General features: G+C 63.8%; 3 protein-coding genes across 3 annotated transcripts in view; 1 reads left to right on the forward strand and 2 right to left on the reverse strand.

The window, feature by feature from the left end:
- The first annotated feature begins 708 nt into the window (after positions 1–708).
- SLC2A6 (solute carrier family 2 member 6) lies at positions 709–8444 on the forward strand. Its single transcript, XM_049631114.1, has 10 exons — positions 709–993; positions 1506–1668; positions 2753–2959; positions 3556–3655; positions 4188–4399; positions 4795–4947; positions 5616–5724; positions 6133–6318; positions 6532–6677; positions 7367–8444. The coding sequence occupies exons 1-10, from the start codon at positions 902–904 to the stop codon at positions 7520–7522; spliced, it is 1524 nt and encodes a 507-aa protein (XP_049487071.1). The 5' UTR covers positions 709–901; the 3' UTR covers positions 7523–8444.
- A 175-nt stretch (positions 8445–8619) lies between these two features.
- CACFD1 (calcium channel flower domain containing 1) lies at positions 8620–19104 on the reverse strand. The gene is made up of 5 exons (XM_049631124.1): positions 18920–19104; positions 15911–15983; positions 14319–14444; positions 11383–11490; positions 8620–10875 (listed from the first exon to the last, which is right to left on the reverse strand). Exons 1-5 carry the CDS (start codon positions 19038–19040, stop codon positions 10785–10787), a joined length of 519 nt encoding a protein of 172 aa, XP_049487081.1. The 5' UTR covers positions 19041–19104; the 3' UTR covers positions 8620–10784.
- A 402-nt stretch (positions 19105–19506) lies between these two features.
- Positions 19507–20288, reverse strand: part of ADAMTS13 (ADAM metallopeptidase with thrombospondin type 1 motif 13) — a 32447-nt gene continuing 31665 nt past the window's right edge. Inside the window, exon 33 of the mRNA XM_049631167.1 lies at positions 19507–19990. Within this exon, the coding sequence (XP_049487124.1) occupies positions 19805–19990 (186 nt within the window). The 3' untranslated portion in view covers positions 19507–19804. The remainder of the gene's footprint in view (positions 19991–20288) is intronic.

Below are 20288 nucleotides of genomic sequence, written 5' to 3' on the forward strand. Positions count from 1 at the left end.
CTGCAATCAAAAAAGACCAGAAACGGGGAAAATGCAAGTCTCTGCCGCCGGAGCCACCACCCTCTCTTCTCTGGGTCACACACACACACACACACACACACACACTGGCTGTCGGGGATGCGGTTCAGCCCGAATGCACCTCGTCCCTGGAGGGGAGGAAGCAGGGCCAGCGGTGACTCAGGACGCGAGGTAGCAGGGCCAGAGTCCTGCCTTCGCTGGAGACCAGGGTTCTCCCTGTGACCTTGGCGAGTCGCTGCGCCCCTCGGGGCTCGGTTCCTCCGGCCTGTAGGAGCCACGGGAGCCGGACCCGAGGGTGGCCCGCAGTCCCCCCACATGTGCACACGGACGAATCCGCAGGGGCTCTGCCTCCAGGCCCCGCAAGGCTGTCGAGTCTCCTCCTTGGGCGCGGGGTGCCCATCCTCAGGGCCAGCCCAGGGGGTCCTCGGGGGCTCACGAGGCACGGGTGACGCCCATTTGAAGCCCAGCCACGCCCCCACGCCCCCGGCCAGAGCTCCGCGCCCCAGTCCGCGCCCCGCCCCCAGGGCCGCGCCGCCGGAAAGCCCCAACGGAGCCCTGCCCCCGGGCTCCGGCCCCGGGAAAGCCCGGCCGGGCCCCGCACCCCGCCCCGTCCCCGGGTCCGCGCCCCGGGAAAGCCCGGCCGGGCCCCGCACCGCGCCCGCGCCCAGCCCCGGCACCGGAGCATCCGCACCGCTCGCGGCTGCCCCATTGGCCCGCGCCCGCCCCGCAGGGCCGCCTGGCAGCCAATGGCGGCCGAGGGGCGGGGCTGCGGCCGGGGCCGGATGCTCCGCGCCGCTGCGGCCCGACGCGCCTCCCGGCCGGAGCTGTCCCCCAGCACCCGGCCACTCGGCGGCGGCACGGACACTGCCAGGAGGGGCCGGCCATGCAGGAGCCGCTGCTGGGGGCCGAGGGCCCGGACTATGACACCTTCCCTGAGAAGTCGTCCCCGTCGCCGGGGGAGAGGACGCGAGTCGGGTGAGAGTCGCTGGGCACGGGGGCTGCGGGCGGGGGCTGGCTTCCGCCTTGGGCCTTCTCTGACCTTCCATGAGTGTCCACCAAGGCTCCATCTGGTCCCCTCCTGCCCCCAGACACCCTCGTTTTATTTAAGGAGCTGCCCCCCCACCCCCCCGGACTGGGCCCAGCCCCCAACTGCCTCAGATAGGGTGAGTGAAAGCCAGAGAGGGCGAGGGGCTTGCCTAAGGTCACACGGCAAGCTTCAGTGGCAAAGCTGGCGGCAGAAACCAAGCCTCCTCTTCTAGAGAAGAGTGCTCCTTCACCCGTGTCTCAGCCACGGGGATGGGCTTTGGGGACCGTCCTGGGGAATTCTCGAAACGAGATGACACTCAGGCTCCGGGAGCTGGCAGTCTGGCCCTGGAGCCAGCCCTCGCCAAGCGCTGCCCTCACAGCCCGAGCGGGCAGCCATTGTTCAGCAGTTGGGGGAGGAGGAACTCAAAGACCTCATCGTTCTGCCCACCCCCCCCCACCAGGGCCCCACAGAACAAGAGGGTGTTCCTGGCTACCTTTGCCGCCGTGCTGGGCAATTTCAGCTTTGGGTACGCCCTGGTCTACACGTCCCCTGTCATCCCTGCTCTGGAGCTGTCCTTGGACCCAGACCTGAGGCTGACCAAAACCCAGGCATCCTGGTTTGGGGTAAGAGCCATGCTCTGAGCTGGAGATGGGCAGGGCAGAGTGAGCAGGGACCCACGAAGCCAGGGACGCCCAAAATCTCAGGCGTGGGGCCCCCTCTAGGGCCCTGGTCTTCCCCCTCCCCCATCCACCCCAACCACGCTGGGCCGCAGGAGGGGCAGTGGGTGAGTGAGGCCAGATGATGGCTCTGAAATAGAAGGAGGAAGTGAGAGCTGAAGGAGAAGGTGTGGGAAGGAACAAGTGGGGAGGTGCCCCTCCAGGTCTCACCCCTGGGGGGTTGAGGGCTCCCCAGACTGCCCCCGCCACCCACAGCCGGGCTGTCACAGCAGAGCAGACGCCTCTCTGGATGATGGGGGACAGGGCATCAGATGCCGATGGAAAGAGGTGCCAGCTGGGGCGAGGGGGGTCCCAGGACAGAGTGTGGGCGAGTGGAAGGGAAGAGCAGAGGCCCCAAGAGTCCCAGAATTCCAGAATCACAATCTTAGCAGCCTCACATGTACAATGACAACATAGTAGCTAAGATAATACCCATTGTGTGCCGAGCACTTAGTATGCACCAGGGGTGTTCTGGATACTTTACGTGAGAGCTGGTTAACTCCCGGGGCCAACCCTAAGAGTGGGTACTCCTGCCCCCCCCCCCCCATAAAACAGCTAACGAAACTGAGGCTCAGATAGACCAAGCAATGTGCCCAAGTCACTGACCGGATCCTACTCACTCCACTCCACAGGGAATCCAAGAATCCCCAAGTCTAAAAATGCCAGGGGCTTTAGCTCATAGAATACTCCCGTCTGCTATACTCTAGTATCAGACTTTTAAGCGTTCAGCTGAGCAGAACCACCATGGACACACGGCCCCACATCCTCTGCAGAGCAGGCCTCCCTACGGTGGCACCTCTTAAGAAATGGCTATGCACATGCCGCTTGTACACGCCTGGAGACGGGAGGCTCACTACCATTCAGGGCCTGAGTCCTGCACCCCAGGATCCCACGGTCAGCCTGGAAAAGCAGCTGCCTCTAGGCTCTGATGGGGGGTGGGGCGGGAGTGCGGGGCGCCCACACACGTCTGCCGTGCACTCCTTTCCTGCAGTCCGTTTTCACCTTGGGCGCGGCGGCTGGGGGCCTCAGTGCCATGGTCCTCAATGACCTCCTGGGCCGGAAGCTCAGCATCATGTTCTCAGCCGTACCCTCGGCAGCTGGCTACGCACTCATGGCAGGCGCCCACGGCTTCTGGATGCTGCTGCTGGGGAGGACAATGACAGGCTTCGCCGGGGGGCTCACAGCTGCCTGCATCCCGGTAAGGCCAGGACCGCCCCTCACTGCCTCGGCACCGAGTTGGCCCCCGTGTAGCTAAAGCCTCCTGACCCTCGAGCCATCTGGCCAGTGGGGGTGATGTTTGCCAGGGAGCCTCAGCTTACCTCCACCAGGGCAACCCATTTCAGGGAAATCTGGCCCCGGCTGACCTCACTCTGGACTCCCCATAGTTCCTACCCCATTTCCTGACAATCAGGCACATTGCTCAATTGGAGAAAATCTGCACGAAGCAAGGGGGGGAAGGGGAAGTGTCTGCCCCGAGCCGTCCCTCGGACTCCTCCCACAGCTCCCCACGCGCCACGTCGGGCCCAGGCGAGCCCAGAAGGGGGCGGGGGTGCCCGGGGGCGGGGGTGGAACCAGAGTCTGCTCCAGTTCCCAACCTCAGGCCACCCATTTTCAGAGCCGAGTGCCTCTGCGCACTAGACGGGGAAACGGACTGAGTCCCGATCAGGATAAGAACCCCACCTGAAGCCCCCGCTTCTCAGCTCCCGAGGTTCACAGGGCCACCTCTGCCGTCTCGGGCCGGGCCCCGGAGCCCAAACTCTCACCAGAGGCCGTGCGGCCCGATGTGTCTTGCAGGTGTACGTGTCTGAGATTGCTCCCCCGGGTGTTCGTGGGGCCCTGGGGGCCACGCCCCAGCTCATGGCAGTATTCGGGTCACTGTCCCTCTACGCCCTTGGCAAGTATTGTCCAGATGAGCGATGAGCACCTCCCGTGTGCAGGCGGGCGGGTAACAGGGCGCCGCTGCTGAGCAGCCGTGGGTGGAAAGGCAGCGAATGTACCCCAGAGCAAACCCCGAGCTGGGGGACAAGATACTTGCTCAGCCGGCACTGGGCTGTGTACCTCTAGGCAACGCTCTGCCTCTCTCTGGTCACATGGGAAGCCCATGCGGAAAAGAGAGCAGGGTACATCCGGTTGAGGTGGGGTGGGGGTTCGGAGATAGTAGCCCGGGGCCTTGCCCGCTCCGTCTACCCCCGCCGTCACCCCGCCGTGGCCCTTGAGACACTCCGAGAACCTCCTTCAGGCCAAGCCATCCCTGTAGCCCCTCCTGGTTTAGACCGCGGAGGCCTGAGGCAAGCAGGGTAGGCTTCCTGTAGGAGACGGCCCTGGGACTAGCGCTTGAGGACAGAGCAGGTCGCTCAGAGGCATCGATAGGAGGGGACTGGACGCGTAGCCTGGACGCCGGCCGCTCACCCCGTCGTCACCTCCAGGCCTCCTGCTGCCGTGGCGCTGGCTGGCTGTGGCCGGGGAAGGGCCTGTGCTCGTCATGACCCTGTTGCTCAGCTTCATGCCCAACTCCCCCCGCTTCCTGCTGTCGCGGGGCAGGGACTCGGAGGCGCTGCGGGCGCTGGCCTGGCTGCGCGGGGCCGACACCGACGTCCGCTGGGAGTTCTCGCAGATCCAGGACAACGTCCAGAGACAGGTGCGGGAGGGTGGGTGCGAGGCCCTGGGTGGTGCAGCCGGCCACTGGGCCCGAGACTTGGCGGCTCGTCCGGGGCGGGAGGGGTGGGGGTGGGGGGGGGGGGAGACGGCGGATCCCACCTCCGAGAACGAGGGGAAGGGGAGGCGTTGCCACGACCCAGAGACGTGCTCCGCGCTGCCGATGCCTGGGCACCCAGAGATCCTGACCAGCGAACATGTGCCTTGTCCCACCCGCTCCCCCAAGAGCCTGGGGTTGGGGGGAGGGGGGCGGGCGGGGGTCTGTGGCCTCAGTGCCCAGGGTCTTTTCCTGGAGGAAGGGAGAAGGGAGTCCAGGGCAGGGTGGGGCCTGCCGGAGGGGCGGGCGCAGCCGCCTCAGGAGCAGCTTCACGTTGGCAGAGCACCCGCGTGTCGTGGGCCGAGGCCCGGAGCCCCCACGTGTACCGGCCCATCGTCATCGCCTTGCTGATGCGCTTCCTGCAGCAGCTGACGGGCATCACGCCCATCCTTGTCTACCTGCAGCCCATCTTCGAAAGCACCGCCGTCCTGCTGGTGAGACCCGGGCCCCACACCACCCCAGCTCTGCCCCCCGTGTCCCCGGGGGCCGTCCCTTACCGAGCACCTGCTCCGCACCTCGGGTCGGGGGCGCATGCGCCGTGTGGAGCCCGCCAGGGTCTCTCCGCTGTTGTTGTGCCCTGCACCTGTTCTCGGAAGAACGTTTGCGAGTAACCTCACGTGTCTGAAGCCAGACCGGATCGCAGAGGAACCCACTGTATAGAAACGCAGAGAGAGCCCTGGGGGGGGTGCCCATGGACCCCCAGGTTCAGAGCATCTGCCACGCCCCTGCAGACCTCAGCTTCCGCCTCTGTAGAATGGAGATAGCAGAGAGGGGGCCTCCGTCGGCCCGTCCTGGGCTCAAAGGGAGATGAGATTTAGAGATTAGTGACAGTGCAATCCCACGAGTCACCGTGATGCCCGGACTCTCTGCTGGCCTCGGGCTCGGGGGCGGGGGCGGCAGTTGCGTGCGCCCCGGCTGAGGGGGCCCGGCCGGGTGAGCAGAGGAAGTGCCCGGCACATGGTACGTGCCGGGCGGCCCAACGCTCCGAAGGAGCCGTGGCCACGGCTTGGCGTCTGAGCGCCCTGCAGCGCCGTGTGCGGGACGGGTGGGACAGGAGCAGCAGGCCAGGGTCCCTCAGCCCCCGGTGGCTCCCTCCCTGCAGCCCCCGAAGGATGATGCAGCCATTGTGGGGGCCGTGAGGCTCTTCTCCGTGCTGATTGCTGCCCTCACCATGGACCTGGCTGGCCGCAAGGTCCTGCTCTTTGTCTCAGGTGAGCACCGGCCTGGCCCCTGCACGGGCCCACTCCTCCCGCAGCGGCCGATCGTGTGCCGGCCCCCGTGACTGGGAGCCCCGGGGCGAAGAGGGGGGGATGGCTGGGTCAGACCTGCCCTGCTGGCCCTGCCCCCACCAGCGCCCAGCACAGGGCCTGGCAGCCACGAGCTGCTCCAGAAAGACCTGCTGGGGCTTGGGTGAGCAAACGAGCCAGTCGTGAGCCACACGGTGGGTGTGACAGCAGCTCACACACGGGCAGGGTCAGAGCTCTGCAGGAAGTGTCCGGTCGCAGACGGGCCACGACGGCGGCCTGGATGAGAAATGGGCCGCACGGGGTGCAGGGTGCTGAGGAAGCACCGGGCTCAGACGGTCCCGGCCCCTCCGAGGGCCACCGGTCTGTCCACAGCCACCATCATGTTTGCTGCCAACCTGACGCTGGGGCTCTATGTCCACCTCGGTCCAAAGCCTCCGACTCCCAACAGCACCGTGGAGCTTGAGAGTATGCCCTTGGGGGGCACGGAGCAGCCCCTGGCCGCACCCACCAGCTACCTTACCCTGGTGCCCCTGGTGGCCACCATGCTCTTCATCATGGGTAGGTGTGGCAGTGACCCCACCAGGATGGGCGGGGGGGGCGGGGGCCGGGAGGGCCGAAGGCCAGCTAGAGAGGGGCTGTCTGGGGCTTAGGTGTGGGGGACGTGCTAGGGCACGGGCAGGGCACCGCTGTCCTGGTCTGTCGGGGTGGTTGGGGAGGGGTCTCGGCAGCTCAGTGGAGGCAGAAGAGGCCCCATGTCCCCTGTGTCGGCAGGCTACGCCATGGGCTGGGGGCCCATCACCTGGCTCCTAATGTCTGAGATCCTGCCCCTGCAAGCCCGCGGGGTGGCCTCGGGGCTCTGCGTGCTGGTCAGCTGGCTCACCGCCTTCGCCCTCACCAAGTCCTTCCTGCTGGTGGTGGTGAGTGCCGGACGCTGAGCTCAGGGCTTCAACGGCACGGCCTCTAAGTGCCACACACGTCCTCCCGGGCCCGGGCGACCAAGCCCAGAAGGCCGCACTTGTCCACATGGCAGTTTGGGTCTCTCAGCATGGATCTCTGCTGGTCAGCCCACATCCGGCTCGGTGCCCGCTTCCCCCATGCCACACACACACACACACACACACACACACACACTTGGTTCAAACCCCTCCCCGGGCAGCTCGGCCGGTGCCTACCCTGGTGGAGCCAGTGGGTCAGGGCAGGGTCAGGGGAACCCAGAGCGAGCACAGCCCCAGCAGAGAGGCACGGACGAGCTCGGGGCAAGGCAGGGGGGCGTGTGGAGTGCGCTCCCAGCCAGGCTGTGGTGGCAGCACCGGGCAGCGAGGGAGAGAGGTGGGGGGGAGGGGTCTGAGCCGAGGCTGAGACCAGAGGTCCGGGCCCCAGGTCCAGGCCTGGGCAGGCTGCTGCCCTCGAGTGGAGGAAGTCCTCGGGGCCCGGCACCACGGGGAGGCCGCCCCAGACCTGAGGGCCTGGGGGACGGGACTTGGGGGGAATGGCTAAAGCATTTGCAGTTCCTGCGGGAGGCTGTGGAGCCCAGAGAGGCCTGCTGGGATAAGCAGGAGCGTGCTGGGAGCCCCCGTGTGACCAGGCATTCCCTCCACGTCCCCAGAATGCCTTTGGCCTCCAGGTGCCTTTCTTCTTCTTTGCTGCCATCTGCTTGGTCAACCTGCTGTTCACCGGCTGCTGCGTGCCTGAGACCAAGGGCCGGTCGTTGGAGCAGATCGAGTCCTTCTTCCGCACTGGGAGGAGGTCCTTCCTGCACTAGGTCAGGGTCCCCACCTGGGAGGGGCCAAGCACTGGACGCCGGGCCTCTGTGCTGGCCACAAGCCTGAACCCCAAGCCCAGGGGGCGACAGCAACATGCCATCAGACAGAGCCCAGGACCAGACAGAAGGACAACAGGCCCCCCCCCCCGCCCTGAGTGCGCTTCTGACTCTGGGCAGGCCGGGCCCCAGCCTGGGCCCCAGCTCAGCCGTGCCGCACGCTCGTCGGCCAAGACCTGCTGGCAGAGGAGACAGCCATGGGCCGCAGGGGAGTACATGGCCCAGGGTCCAGGATGAAGCCGGGGCTGAGCAGGGGAGTACACAGCCCAAGGCCCAGGACAAGGCCCTGCTGGGTGACCCCAGGGCCTTGGTGCTTACTCAGGCTCAGAGGATGCCCCCACACAGGGCTGCAATGAGGACAGAGCCAGGCAGGGCAAGGGGCAGTGGACGGGTCCACACAAGGACGTCGTCGTGCCATTTTGTTCTGATCACTTGAGCGTCCTAACCACAGGGAGGAAGACAGATCTGCACTTCTGAAAGCTGTGGATGCCACAGAGAACATTCTGGACTCCCAGGCCAGGGCACAAAGCCCAATACAGACCTTCCTCCTATACCCACCCGGTCTCTGGGAACAGGGCTCTTAAGTGCCCCTGTCTGTAAACCATGTTCACCCCATTTGTAAAAATAAATCAGGCTCTGGGCCCTGGCGTGGAAGGGAACGGGGTCTGTTGTAGGTGGGGGAGCCCACGCAGCAGCCAGGCTCGGCCAGACCCAAACTCTCAGCCAAGGCTACCATGGCCTAATGCCCCAGGCAAAGCCCGCTTTGTGGGGTCACAGGGAGGCAGAGAGAAGGGGCAAGGCAGCCTGGGAGGGACAGCCTGGCCACGCGACGGCCCCATCCCACAGGCTCCGGCCCTTCCCGGCTGCGTGACCTCGACAAGCCACTTGCCTGTCTGAGATGCTGCCAGCAGACCTGGGACAGGGCCAGCAGCACAGAAGGTCCTCGATAAAATGGCAGTTAGTCCCAGGACCAGCGATCCCGGCCCCCGTACTTACGGTATCAGAGGGAGAAAGGAGCAGGCAGAGTGCGCGAGCGAGCATTCAGACCACGGCCAGGCTTTATTGCTCAAACAAGTTAAACATGGAGGGTGAACGAGGACCCCGAGAAGGCAGAGTCCAGACCCACTGAGGCAGGAGTGGGCCCTGGCAGCCCAGCCCCTTCTGCCACCCAGACAGACAGATGTTCCCTGCGGGCGGCAGCCCACACGGGCAGGGGACAGGATCCCCGGCTGCGGGACTGCTCGGCTGCACTCACTGGGAACCTCGGGCACGTAGCATGTCCATTCTTGCCTGTGACTGAGGGGTCAGAGGGCCCTCCCACCTCTGCACCTGCCTCCAGGGCCCACCCCCTCCCCCCCCCAGCAGACCTGCTGACAGAATGGAGGTGCAACCTTCCGGGACACACAGCCAGCCCTTCCCCTCCTGCAGCAGGGAGACCCCCGCCAGCGAGGCCCCTGCAGCAGGGGCAGGAGGGCTGGGCAGAAGTGACCCCCGCGTCCCACTTCCCAGATAAGAATGAGCCAAGAGGGGCGGGCAGGGCCCTTGCCCCTCCTGGGAGGTAGACGGTCTTGTCCACGGCACACACAGCAGACACACACACACGCACACACACACTCCCGCCCGCCTGGAGAGGCCCGGAGCCCACGGCCCTTTGAACCCTGCGCTGGCTTGAGAAAGGTGGTCCCAGAGGACCCCTGAAGGCACGTGTCCCACCCGCTGGCCACACCGCAGGGCCCGCGCCCCCCCCCCCCGGGGCTCGGCCTGGACGGGCTCGCTGGAAGGCTGCCGGGGGCTGCCGCAGACCAGGATCCCTGTGCTCGTCCCCCGGGACAGTGAGTGCTGCTCCTGCGAGGAACGCTAACGAGCCCCAGGGAGGAGGGCTCCCTCTGGGAAGCAAGGATCTGGACACAGCTCTAGGGGTGGTTTCAACAAAGGGGGGCTGGGCCCGAGCTCAGGGTTCTGAGCCGGGCCCGGCCGGGGGCCCTGGGAGAAGGACGAGTGGGAGCTGGGCCCCAGACCGAGCCTTTTCCACACCAGCCCATTCCTCCCGGCACCGCCCAGGCTCAGCCAGGCCCCACCAGACACGCCTGGCAGCTGGGCGCCGGTCGGGCTGGGGGGGCAGGCAGCGGGCCGAGGGAGAAACACACAGGGGACGGACACCAGGAACAGTGGATGGAGGGAGGCCAGGGTGACGGTGCGCATCCCCGCCAGGGCGGCTTCCTCAGGGCCCCCGCACGGGCCAGGCACCCGGTGCGCACAGCTCGCGGTGGCGGAGGCGGCTCTGGCCCCTGCCCAGCTCCCCAGAGACCAGAGCAGGGGGCAGGCCAGCAGGAATACGGAGGTGGGCGGAGCTCGGCCCCACTGCCTGGGCTCTGGCCACGGCCGACACGGCAGGGGCACACAGACAGGTGGACGAGCAGCCCCACGGGGCAGGGGAGAGCCTGCCCTCCGCGCTTCCTTGGCACCGGGCCCCTGGGGGCCGTGGGGGAGGACCCGTGACAAGTGTCCCAGAGTGTCCGAGGTTCCCGGGAACTGGGGAAGGGGCGCTCCCTAGCCAGCCAGCCAGCCGCCGCTCTGGGCACTCGAGGAGCATCCCGGGACTGCCGTGGGCTCCCGCGGAGGGCAGAGCGGCGGGGAGGGGCCTGGGCAGCGGGACGAGGCCGGGGGCAGCAGCACGCTGCCCTGCCCCGAGGGAGAGCCACGGGAGGCTCACCCCACCCCTGCCCAGGTTGCCGTGCCGCCCAGCTCAGGCCCGGACCGGCATCCCCCAGGAGGCTCCTCCCGGCCCTGCGGCCCTGCGGGCGGTGTGAGTCCGGACACCCACCCGGCAGCCTGCTTCCAGGGGGGCCGGGCCAGCTGCGAGGGGCGGGGCCAGGCGGGCCGCCCGTGCGCAGCCACTGCGGGCTCCGCTCTGCCTCCAGTCCTGCGGCCTGGGTCACCCCGAGGCCCACGCGGCCCGCCTGCTGCCACCGCCAGTCTCCTTGCTGCTGGCCAAGGCCCGGGGCAGGAGACACAGATCTGGAGAGAGGGAAGACACAAGAGGACTCCAGGTGTAGGGACAGGTGTAAGGGGGCTGACCGGAGCGAGGCAAAGGCTCCTCTTCCGGGCTGTTCTCCAGGGTCAACGCTCCAGGCCTCATCCCTGCAGGCCGTGCTCACACAGAGTCCCAGGGGCGAGCAGGAAGGAGCGGGTCACCTGACCTGCCTCACAGCTCTCCCTCCAGGGTGTCCGTGAGCTTCTCCTCATCAGCCTGCCGCTTCTGCTGCTGGATCCTGGCATAGGAGATCGCGTCGCCCCTGGGGAGACAGCGAGTCAGTGTCACAGGACGCCCAGTCCTCCCACCCACCAGCAGATTCCTGGCCTGTGACCGAGGCTTCAGCTGCAGGGACAGCAGGTGTCGCCAGAGACCCTGCTGCTAGGATGGCCGTCTCTAAGAGAGGCACAGGCTGCCCGGGATCTGGGATTCAGAGTCGCAGCCCGGGCTCTGAAGCAGAGGGCGGCAACTGACTGGGACGCCAGGCGTGGGCGCTGGACGGGAAGAGGCTCTGCCGAACCACAGACCTGCCATCCCCACCGTCGGCTGGGGCGAAGCACAGCCAGGCCACCAGGAAGGCCACGAACCCTCCTGCTCTCATTCCCGTGAGCGGCAAACACCCTGGGGACACTGATGAGAGTCACTGACAACTGCCGCGCCCGTTCCCACAAACGGACACCAGGGGCCCCTCCTGGACCCTCCACACTGAGAAGACTACAGGAGGTAGGATGCGAAGATCCCTCCCAGGGGCTGGGAGAGGCAGACGCACTTTTTGCCCAGTGCCGAGAGTCCGTACAGCACCCCAGTGGCGAAGGCGATGGCGTTTCCCAGCAGCGTGGTCAGGGTCAGGCTGATGACGATGGGGACGACGGCCATCCTAGGAGAGAAGCCCAGGTCAAGGCGGTACCCCTGCCCTGCGGCTGCCATATGACTTCCAGGCTCCCCAGACTAACCCAGGCCCCCCCTCCCAGAGAGCCAGGTGCAGGAAGGGTCCCCAGAAACCAGTCCAGACACAGGGTCACGGCCAGGCTTCAAAAAGTCCTTAGACACCCGTGCACTTGTCTGCGAAGTTCCGTGTGCTTTCTGAGGCGAGGACCCAAGCCTTCATCAGACCTCTGGAAGGGTCTGTGGTACACAGAGGAAAACAGCGCTGGGGTCATCCACCCACCCCTTCAGGGAACAGGCCGCCCGAAAATCTCCTGTCAGTTCCTCCCTAGCGGCTTTGTGACGGGCCAAGTTCCTGAACTCCTCCCGTGTGAACTCCACACACAGTGCCTGGAACAGCATCAGCACCAGGTAAAGGTCAGCTCTTCGTGGTGCAGTGAAACCAGCCTTATCTCAACAAGAGAGATCCCAGAGCGTGAACCGCACAGGGCAAGGGGCTTCCCTCTGGTCCCCGCCATGGTTGGGCGCCCCCTGGCGGCAGGTGTCCCTCTGGCTCGAGTGTCCATGGGCTGACTCTCGATTCCGGCTGGGATTTCCAGACCCCCGTGGCAGTGGGTTAACTAGGCCAGGGAGATACCGCAGCTGGAGGACCGGCGCTCTGTCCCGTCGCTTCCCTGGGCGAAGCCGTCTGGCCCAACAGCCGCACCTGCCCACGCACACCCCGCACGCTAAGGTGAACACTGGGCCGCTGGATGGGCCGCCGCAAGTCCGCTTGCCTCTCTACTCAGGCGGGACGTGCGATCGTGAGGTTTTGCTGTGCTAATAAAATCTTTCAGTAGTAAAAGAATAATGGGAATTAGAAAGAAAAAAAAAGACCAAGGGGGAAACCTTCTGTCAACAAAATTAAAGGGAAACGGCTGGAAAGATGTTGGAGAAGTAGAACAAAGGGTTAAGAAATCTTCACTATAGGAAACACATAACTTGCTAAGTGAAACATTGAGATGCCAGTAGGTAAGAAGTAAACGAGAACATTTTCAGGAGAGAAAATGCAATTAGTAAAAACGTTCAGAAAAACAGCTCAATTCTTGTCAGACACGAGACGGGCAGCACCAGTGGGGTGGAGAGGAGGCAGAAACCCTGATCGCCTCTTGGGAAAGCAAGTCATTCACATATTGAAATCTTTCCAGTGACTAACCTACAGCCTAACAATTCCATGCCCAAGGAGAGATATATCCTAGGGAAAGCACCACAGGAAAAGTTTTGCTCATCGCTGTTTGCTGTGGTTTGATTTAATCTGCACCACTGTTTACAGAGGAAGAAAGCAAGACACAGGCAGTGGAATAAATATTCCTGTCAGTAAAAGTAATCTTATGAAGCCTGTACCGGTGATCCTGAAAATGTTTACATCACGGTATTAAGTGAAAACGAGCAGGACACAAATTTACTTCTAACGGTCATACTGTGTAAGAAACAAGTTTACAAAACCTGCAGGGGTGCCTGGGTGGCTCAGTCAGTTGAGCATCTGACTCTCGATTTCACTCCAGGTCATGATCTCACGGTCTGTGGCATCGAGCCCCACACTGGCCTCTGCACTGACAGTGTAGAACCTGTTTGGGATTCTCTCTCTCCCTCTCTCTCTCTCTCTCAAAATAAATAACTTAAAAAAAAAAAACTATTAAAAACAAAGTTTTTTAATGGACAGAAACATACCAAAATGTTCCAAGCAGTAAAGCTTTAATATTTTCCAAGTTATTTTTAGTAAATGTATATTACTGTTAGTATTTTTAAAATACAGATCAAGGCAAGGGGCATGATGGCAGATAGTTTTTTGTGAACCTCTATTCCTCTGTGGTTTAGACCCAGTAGGAAGCGGCTCTAGAATGGAACGCACATCTCCTGCTGTCAAAGCAACTGGCCTCCACAAAGGGAAAAAACCCTGGAACAAAGAACTCCACATTTATTTTTATTTTTTTTTAAGTTTACTTATTTTGAGAGGAGGGGAGGGGCAGAGAGAGAGAGAGACAGAGAGACAGAGAGAGAACCCCAAGCAGGCTCTGAGCTGTCAGCACAGAACCCGATGTGGGGCTTGAACTCACAAAACCATGAGATCATGACCTGAGTGAAAATCAAGAGCAGGACGCTTAACTGACTGAGCCCCCCAGGTGCCCCAAGATCACCGCATTTATTGCTAAACATAACCTAAATCATGGTAACCATTGCCATTGCTGTCAGAAGCCGCGAAGGGCCTCCTGTGCACCAGCACTGTTCTAGAAGCTTCCGTGTATGGGACGCACCCTGAAATTCGTTCAACCTCATGACCCGGGTGGACAATGCCCCACAGCGAATCTGTGGTTAGAACCAGGAAAATCAAGGGAAGCCCACTGGCAGGTAATATTTTCTGTTCTGCGACCTGCCTTCGTGCCGGGGCGTCGGGATGGACCCCTCGTGCAAGGCTGCACAGAAGCACATCGCTGGGCCTACCAGGGCCGATTTAACAACTCTCAAACCCCGGGCCAGAGGTCCGGGCCCCGCTCACTTTTCTCTAGCCCGTACAGGCTGCAGGGCACGCATTCTCCCTGCGGAAGTGCGGGCGGCCACGGCTGTGGGCTCACCCCCCAGACGCAAGGTCACACGCCACGCCCACCATCGGAGGAGGACTCTGCACGAAGCCATCGCAGCCTCGCCCTCCCCGAGAGGTCCCCCCAGCCCGGCCCGCTAGCCATCGCCTGCCCTTCAGGTCCCTGAGCTCTGGGAACCCGGGTCGGGGGCCCCGGAGGGTTAAGTCCCCGCACCGTCCAGCCCCACCCGGGGGCCCCGCACCCGCAGTAGAAGACGGCCTTCTGCCAGGAGCGAAGCCGGTCCACCTTCTCGGCCACCGTGTTGGCAAACTCGACGAACTGGCAGCAGAAGGGCGCCTCGCAGAGCAGCAGGATGAAGGCGTTCATGCTGGAGGGCGGGGAGAGAGGCTGGTGGGCTGACAGGGTCGGGGAGGGGGGCCCCAATGCCCACCAGAGTGCCGCTCCCCCTCCTCCACCTCCCCCTCAGCGCCTCTGCGGAGCCGCTCCCCACCCGAGGACCAGAGCCCTCCCTTCACCCCTCCTGTCTCGGAAGGTGCCCCTCAGCTCTGCCGTGAGCACGCGGAGGGGTTCCTCCACTCAGGGCGCTTTGCAGAGAGCCGGCCGCCCCTCGGCCACCCCGTTACCGCCACTGTCACCGACATCGTCGTCTGCGCGGGGAAAGCTGTCCCCGGCAGCGGCTCACCCATCAGGACGGCCAGGAGGAGGTCATCAGCCCACAACAGCCACTGGGGGCGGACCCCTGGGAAGCCCACACGGGGAGGAGGGCACCTAGCAAGCCCCGTACCCTGCCCCTCCTTCCTGTGTTCCGGCTGGGGGCAGCGAAGCCACGGAGACAGACCGAGGGGGTCTGCTCCAGTCTTTGTTGTCCACGGCTGGGTCATGCTCACAGACACCGGGCCCTCAAAGAATGCCACAGCAAGCCTACGTCCACCCCAAGCCTCGGAGGAAAGTACCCTCATTACCTACCAGGGACAGAACCCAAGCTGAGGTGCCCCAGGAGCCCACCTGAGCCCAGAGCAGGAACTCTGCACAACTCACACGCCCCCTGCTACAGGCCAGTCCTCCCAACCCCCCCCCCCCCCCCCCCCCCCCCCCCCCTCCGATCTTATCTCCCCCACGCCCACCGCCCACATCCAGGCCGGCCGCTCTCCGGACTGCCTCTGGCCAGCACAGGCCTCTGGGCCCCGCTCCCACAGGCCTCACCGCTGGCCTGAGTTCCCTGAGGGCAGGGTCCCACCCTGTCCGCCTCCGTGTCCCTCCCAGGCCAAGCCCCACATGGGCACCGACGATGCTTGGTGCACAGCCGCTTCTCACGCGCAGGTGGCTCAGGCACGGCCAGAGTTTCACTGGCTGATTCTCACCCCACCCCCTCTGCCTTCCCTTCCAACGGGATCGGGCTACCCAGGCAGGAGGGGGGCAGGGAACTCACCTGGGGCCTTCTAGCCCCTGGTCCCACACCAGCTCTAACCTGCGCCGTCTGGCTTGCCCACCTCCGACCTGGAGCTCCCAGCACCTGACTCCAATCCCACCAGACACCAAGCCTCCACCAAGCCTCCTCCAGCAGCCCTGACGGCCCCGAGCTCCCACAGGCCAGGCCCCTGGTAGCAGACACAGTGCCTGCAGAGTCTCGCTCCGTGGACACTCGGGAGGCATTTGTGACCCCAGCCCTAAACCCAGTGAAGGCCTGGGTGAGTGTCCCCCCTGGCCTGGCCCTAATGAGAATCGGGACAAGTGAACACGGCAGGGTGGAAAGGAGGTGAAGACCCCCGCAAGGCGACCAGAAATCCACGTGCCCCCAGCCCCATGGGGCAGGACAGTCACGGGGCTACTCACATCATCCACACGCCGGCCGCGATGTTCAGAGGGTGGATGGTGACGCAGTTGAAGAGGCCCGAGATGGCGCAGGCTTGAAAGCAGACAGGAGCCGGAATTAGCAGGCAGGAAGGGACAGAGCCTGCCAGGGAAGACCCCTGGCAGACCCCTTCCGACACCCAGCACTGCACTCCGCCATCTGAGACAAGCGAGGTCCCTGTAAGTGCCCCACGTCGTGGGTGAGGACCCAGACTGGGAGAGGCGAGGCAACTCGGCCCAGACCCCGCGGCAAGGGTGCGGCCGGCTGCACGGGCATCTCACCCTGTCTCCAGTCCAGGGCTTGGAGGGCCGGCCTCCGCACCCCAGCTGTACCAATACCCGCCGCAAGTCATGGAACATGACAAGAGAAGAGAATCTCAGGCCTCAGGCTCAGGCAGGTGCCACCATTCACAGGGCTGGCCACACAAGAAGCCTCTGGCGCCAAGAATGAGGCTTGGATTTTGCTGGGACGAGGCCCGCTGCCCCTCTGGGAACAAAAGTTGGGACCAGGTCACAATCCCAGCTGTGACTTGCACACCAGCTGAAGAACCTTGGGGACGTCCTCATCACTTTTTGAGGCCTGTTTTGTCCCCCGAGTGCGGGCAAGTGCCACAGCCCGGCCCAGCCACCCCTGAAACACCAGGCCCTGAAAGAGGCTTCTCCGGGGTCCCAACTGTGGAGCCTCGCCCAGTGCTCCCAACCGCACCCCAAGGGGTGGGTGTGCCACACTCCCCTCGCTTCTCCCTACAGCCAGCAGCCCAGCTTCACCAAGAACTGGCGGTTCCCAGGCACAGGCTCCCAGCTGGAAGCAAAGCCCTGCCCAGGGCCATAGCTGGGGTGGGACTGGAAGCTGGGCCCCGAGGCAGCGATCAGCAGCCAGTTCATTAAACTTGCAGCAGCTCGCCTGGCACCTGATCCCTGCCTGGGCCTGGAATTCTCTTGCTGTTCTCCCAGGTAACCCTATGCAGGCTGCAGGTGGAGGATGAAACCAGACCAAGTGAACCCAGACTGCAGGGGGCCTGCCCTCGCGTGGTCCCAAGGTCTCCTAGAGGGACCGAGGTACTTTCTGCCTGCTAGCGGCACTCTGCCTGGACACGTCCCATCAGCCTCCAGGCAGCAAGTTTCCCCGGAGACACAGAACACAGACCTGAGTGCCCACAAGACAATGCCCCTACTGAGTCAGTACTTCTCCTCCAGCTCTGACCCTGCCCCCACTGTCCTACCAACAGCCCACCTTAGGGGAGGACTAGGTTTCAACGCAGAAAGAAGGCTGCAGCAAGGAGTCCTTTAACAATCCAGCCCGGAGGGTGTCTCACCCCTTGGAGATCCGGACGTTCTGCCTAAAGTGACCAGCTGGAAGCACAGCCCTTATCTGAATTCCTGTTTCATCACTCAAACTTTTTTAAGATTTTATTTTTAAGTAATCTCTACACCCAATGTGGAGCTTGGACTCACAGCTCCAAGATCAAGAGTCGCACGCTCTACTGACTCAGCCAGCGGGGCGCCCCGCATCGCATCCCTAAAACTCTTGCCTTGCCCCCCACCCTGCGATCTCCTATTTGGTATTTGCATAACAATCACCTCCCCCCAAATACTCAGGTGAAACCGACACAAGTTTCTCCTGATGCTTCTGGAGTAGCCCCAACACCACGAACTCCTGGGGCGGCCCAGGTACCTCACTTTAAGAAGCACAGAACGGGATGGGAGACCAGGGTTAACCCGGGAGCCAGCAGGGCTGCTGAATCCAAGGCAGAGGGAGGGTGAGGGCCCAGAGGCCACAGGCAGAACCTTTCCTTTCTCCACCACTGGCCCCTCTCACTCCCTACAGGACCCCCACTCTAGTCTGCAAGGAAGACAACTGGCCACACTTGAGAGGATCCTGTCTAAAGCCTGATCCTGAGCCGCCAGTCTCTCCTACAAAGTCAAAAAGATGCTTGCTCTGACAGCAGTGACAGGGACTCAGGGGCCTTTTTGGGATCTGCAGAAGGGCCTGTCCCATGATCACCTCTGGATAAGGGTGTGCCCTTCTGCACAGCACACGCCTAACCCTGCACCCCTGAACTTCCTTCCAGCACCCAGCCACCTGGGACGACTGTGGGACAGGCAGGGGACCCTGAGCGGTGTTCCCTCCGGCCGACTTGATCAGGATCTGCCCTGCTCCAGCCCTCTGTGCCAAGCGGGCACTGTTCAAACCCACTCCAGTGACTCCCAAAGGTGAGGGCCGCAGGACAGGACAGCAGACCATTCGAACAGACCAGACACGTATTGGCCACATGAGCTTCATTTTACCCCTGCAGCAGGTCGGCCTTCCTAGCGGTGTTCTTTTGGGGGGGGCGGGGGGAAGGGGTGCCAAAAGAGCCTGGCTTCCGTGCAACTTGAGGTCAAGATGTGCGTCGGGATGGCGCTGCGGGGATATGAGGAGGGGAGAGGAGCGGTGGCCGACGCAGAGTTGACAGCAGAGGGAATGCACTGGCCTCGGAGTGGACAGTGAGGACCCAGATGCTCACTGCCCGGCCCTCCCTCGAGGACTACTCGTGCCCGGGCACCACCCGCCCATGTTTAAACAGCCTTGGCCCAAAGGTTAAGGGGGCCTCCGCCCGCGCCAACAGGTGAGGCCGCCTCCGGGCCGGGCAGTGCTGCGCTCTCCCAGCAACAGACGGGAGGTCTCGGAAAGCCCCCGGGGCAGAGGCCGCACGCACCGTCCCGGCGCTCAGATGCGGCGCGGGGGGCAGTAACTCGGCCACGGTAGTTCGCGTTCCCTCCTGGAATGTCCCCAGCGCCGCCAGCCCAGCCGCGGGCCCCGCGGGAGCCCGGGCCGCGGGGCCGGGACCATGGCAACCGCCGGGGCGTCCGCTCCGCGCGCGCCCACCCACCGCAGACCGCCCCCCGCCCCACCAGCCCCTCCCCGCGGGGGCGCGCCGGAGGGGCGGGGCCGAACACGCATGCGCGGTGGGCGGCGAGGCCGACCCCTCCCCCGGGCCGGGTACTCACAGACGGCCCCCAGCACCCCCGACAGGCGACACAGCCAGCGGTACCACCACGTCATGCCCTCCTCCTGCGCGGGCGGCGCGGAGCTGACGGACGCTGTCGACGCCCCGCCCGAGCCGCTCATGGTGCCGCTGTCTGGCGCAGCCTGCCACCCTCACAAAGGGCTCCGGAGCCGGCCGCGTTGGCCCGGCGCGCTGCCTTGTGGGAGAGGCGGCCGCTCATTAGCATAAGGGGCGGGGCTCGCAGGGCGGTGGCGGGTGCGCCCGAGGGTCTCGCGCTGATCAGCATAGGGGGCGGGGCCTGGCGGCACCCGCCCTCCCGGGTGGTCAGGTCCTCCCAGCCGGACCAGCACAGGGGCGGGGCCTCGCAGAGAATTAACGAGTGTGCCAGCGTGGGGGCTCATTCTCGACCGCACGCTCCCTCGTCCCTCCTTCTTGGGTAGAGAAAAAGAAGACCGCCACGGGTGGCCTGGGGCTTGCTCAGCTCAGTATTGGGTCTAGAGCCCTGCCGCTGCCAGGGAATTCCGGCAATGCCCTGGGGTGGGTTTTCAAGGCAGATTGGACAGGTTATGTGAAGAAAAACGCTACTCAGACTGCACATTCCGTTTATTGGTACAGAGGGACTGGTGACTGCCTTTCCAGACAGAGTCCCGACCTTGCCTCCCGCCGCCTAGCCTTTTGCATGTTGGAGGAGGCCCTAAAGGAGATACTCAAGATTGGACGGAATTCAAATTGGAAAGCACTCAGAGACCGGAGTCAACCCTCTGGGGCTTGCCAGGCACCTAACGGGTGCTCATAAATGTCAAGTTCGTTTCTTTCCTTTCCAGAACCTGGAGGAGGCATCCTACTGTGCACGCAGGGCACTGGAGGTTTGTGCTTGGAGAGGAAGCTAGGGTACGGCCCAGCCAGGTTCCTGCACTCGAGATCCGAGGGTCCAGTACAGGCCCCACAGGCTAGCGCCCGCCTCCATGAAGCCCTGGCTAAACTCCATCTCAGCCTGGCTTCCCTCGGACTCCCAGTAGAGTGCCTGCTGCCCACGGAATGTCATCGTCTTCAGGCTGTGGTTGTCCCGGATCTGAGGGGAAAGGGGCAGCCCCAGAGGGCCGGCCAAAAATGGTAGCTAGCATTTATGGTGCCTTTAATATACAAGGGATCATACACTCAGGGCCACACACTTAATCCTCACACAACAGCCCTGTCAGGAAGCCACTACTATTCTACCCAGGAAACAGGTTCAGAGAAGTTGTATTACTTCCCCAAGGACACACAGCCAGCGTGTGAGAGATGGGTTCTGAGCCCAGGTCTGTCTAATTCCAGAAGCCAGGTTGCCTCCAGCAGGGGAGCTGACACTTTGCAGAGGGCAGTTCTCCCGG

The sequence above is a fragment of the Panthera uncia genome, chromosome D4 (assembly GCF_023721935.1).
Source record: "Panthera uncia isolate 11264 chromosome D4, Puncia_PCG_1.0, whole genome shotgun sequence".
In the NCBI taxonomy this organism is placed as follows: domain Eukaryota; kingdom Metazoa; phylum Chordata; class Mammalia; order Carnivora; family Felidae; genus Panthera; species Panthera uncia.

Excerpts from the sequence above, each read along its gene's own strand:
- SLC2A6 (XM_049631114.1), top strand. The coding sequence starts at position 902 with ATGCAGGAGCCGCTGCTGGGGGCCGAGGGCCCGGACTATGACACCTTC. Across the intron at positions 3,656-4,187 it reads ACTGTCCCTCTACGCCCTTG|GCCTCCTGCTGCCGTGGCGC; the intron begins GCAAGTATTGTC and ends CGTCACCTCCAG. Across the intron at positions 6,678-7,366 it reads AGTCCTTCCTGCTGGTGGTG|AATGCCTTTGGCCTCCAGGT; the intron begins GTGAGTGCCGGA and ends CCACGTCCCCAG.
- CACFD1 (XM_049631124.1), bottom strand. The coding sequence starts at position 19,040 with ATGAGCGGCTCGGGCGGGGCGTCGACAGCGTCCGTCAGCTCCGCGCCG. Across the intron at positions 11,491-14,318 it reads AAGGCCGTCTTCTACTGCGG|GATGGCCGTCGTCCCCATCG; the intron begins GTGCGGGGCCCC and ends CTTCTCTCCTAG. Across the intron at positions 10,876-11,382 it reads CTCTCGGCACTGGGCAAAAA|GGGCGACGCGATCTCCTATG; the intron begins GTGCGTCTGCCT and ends CTGTCTCCCCAG.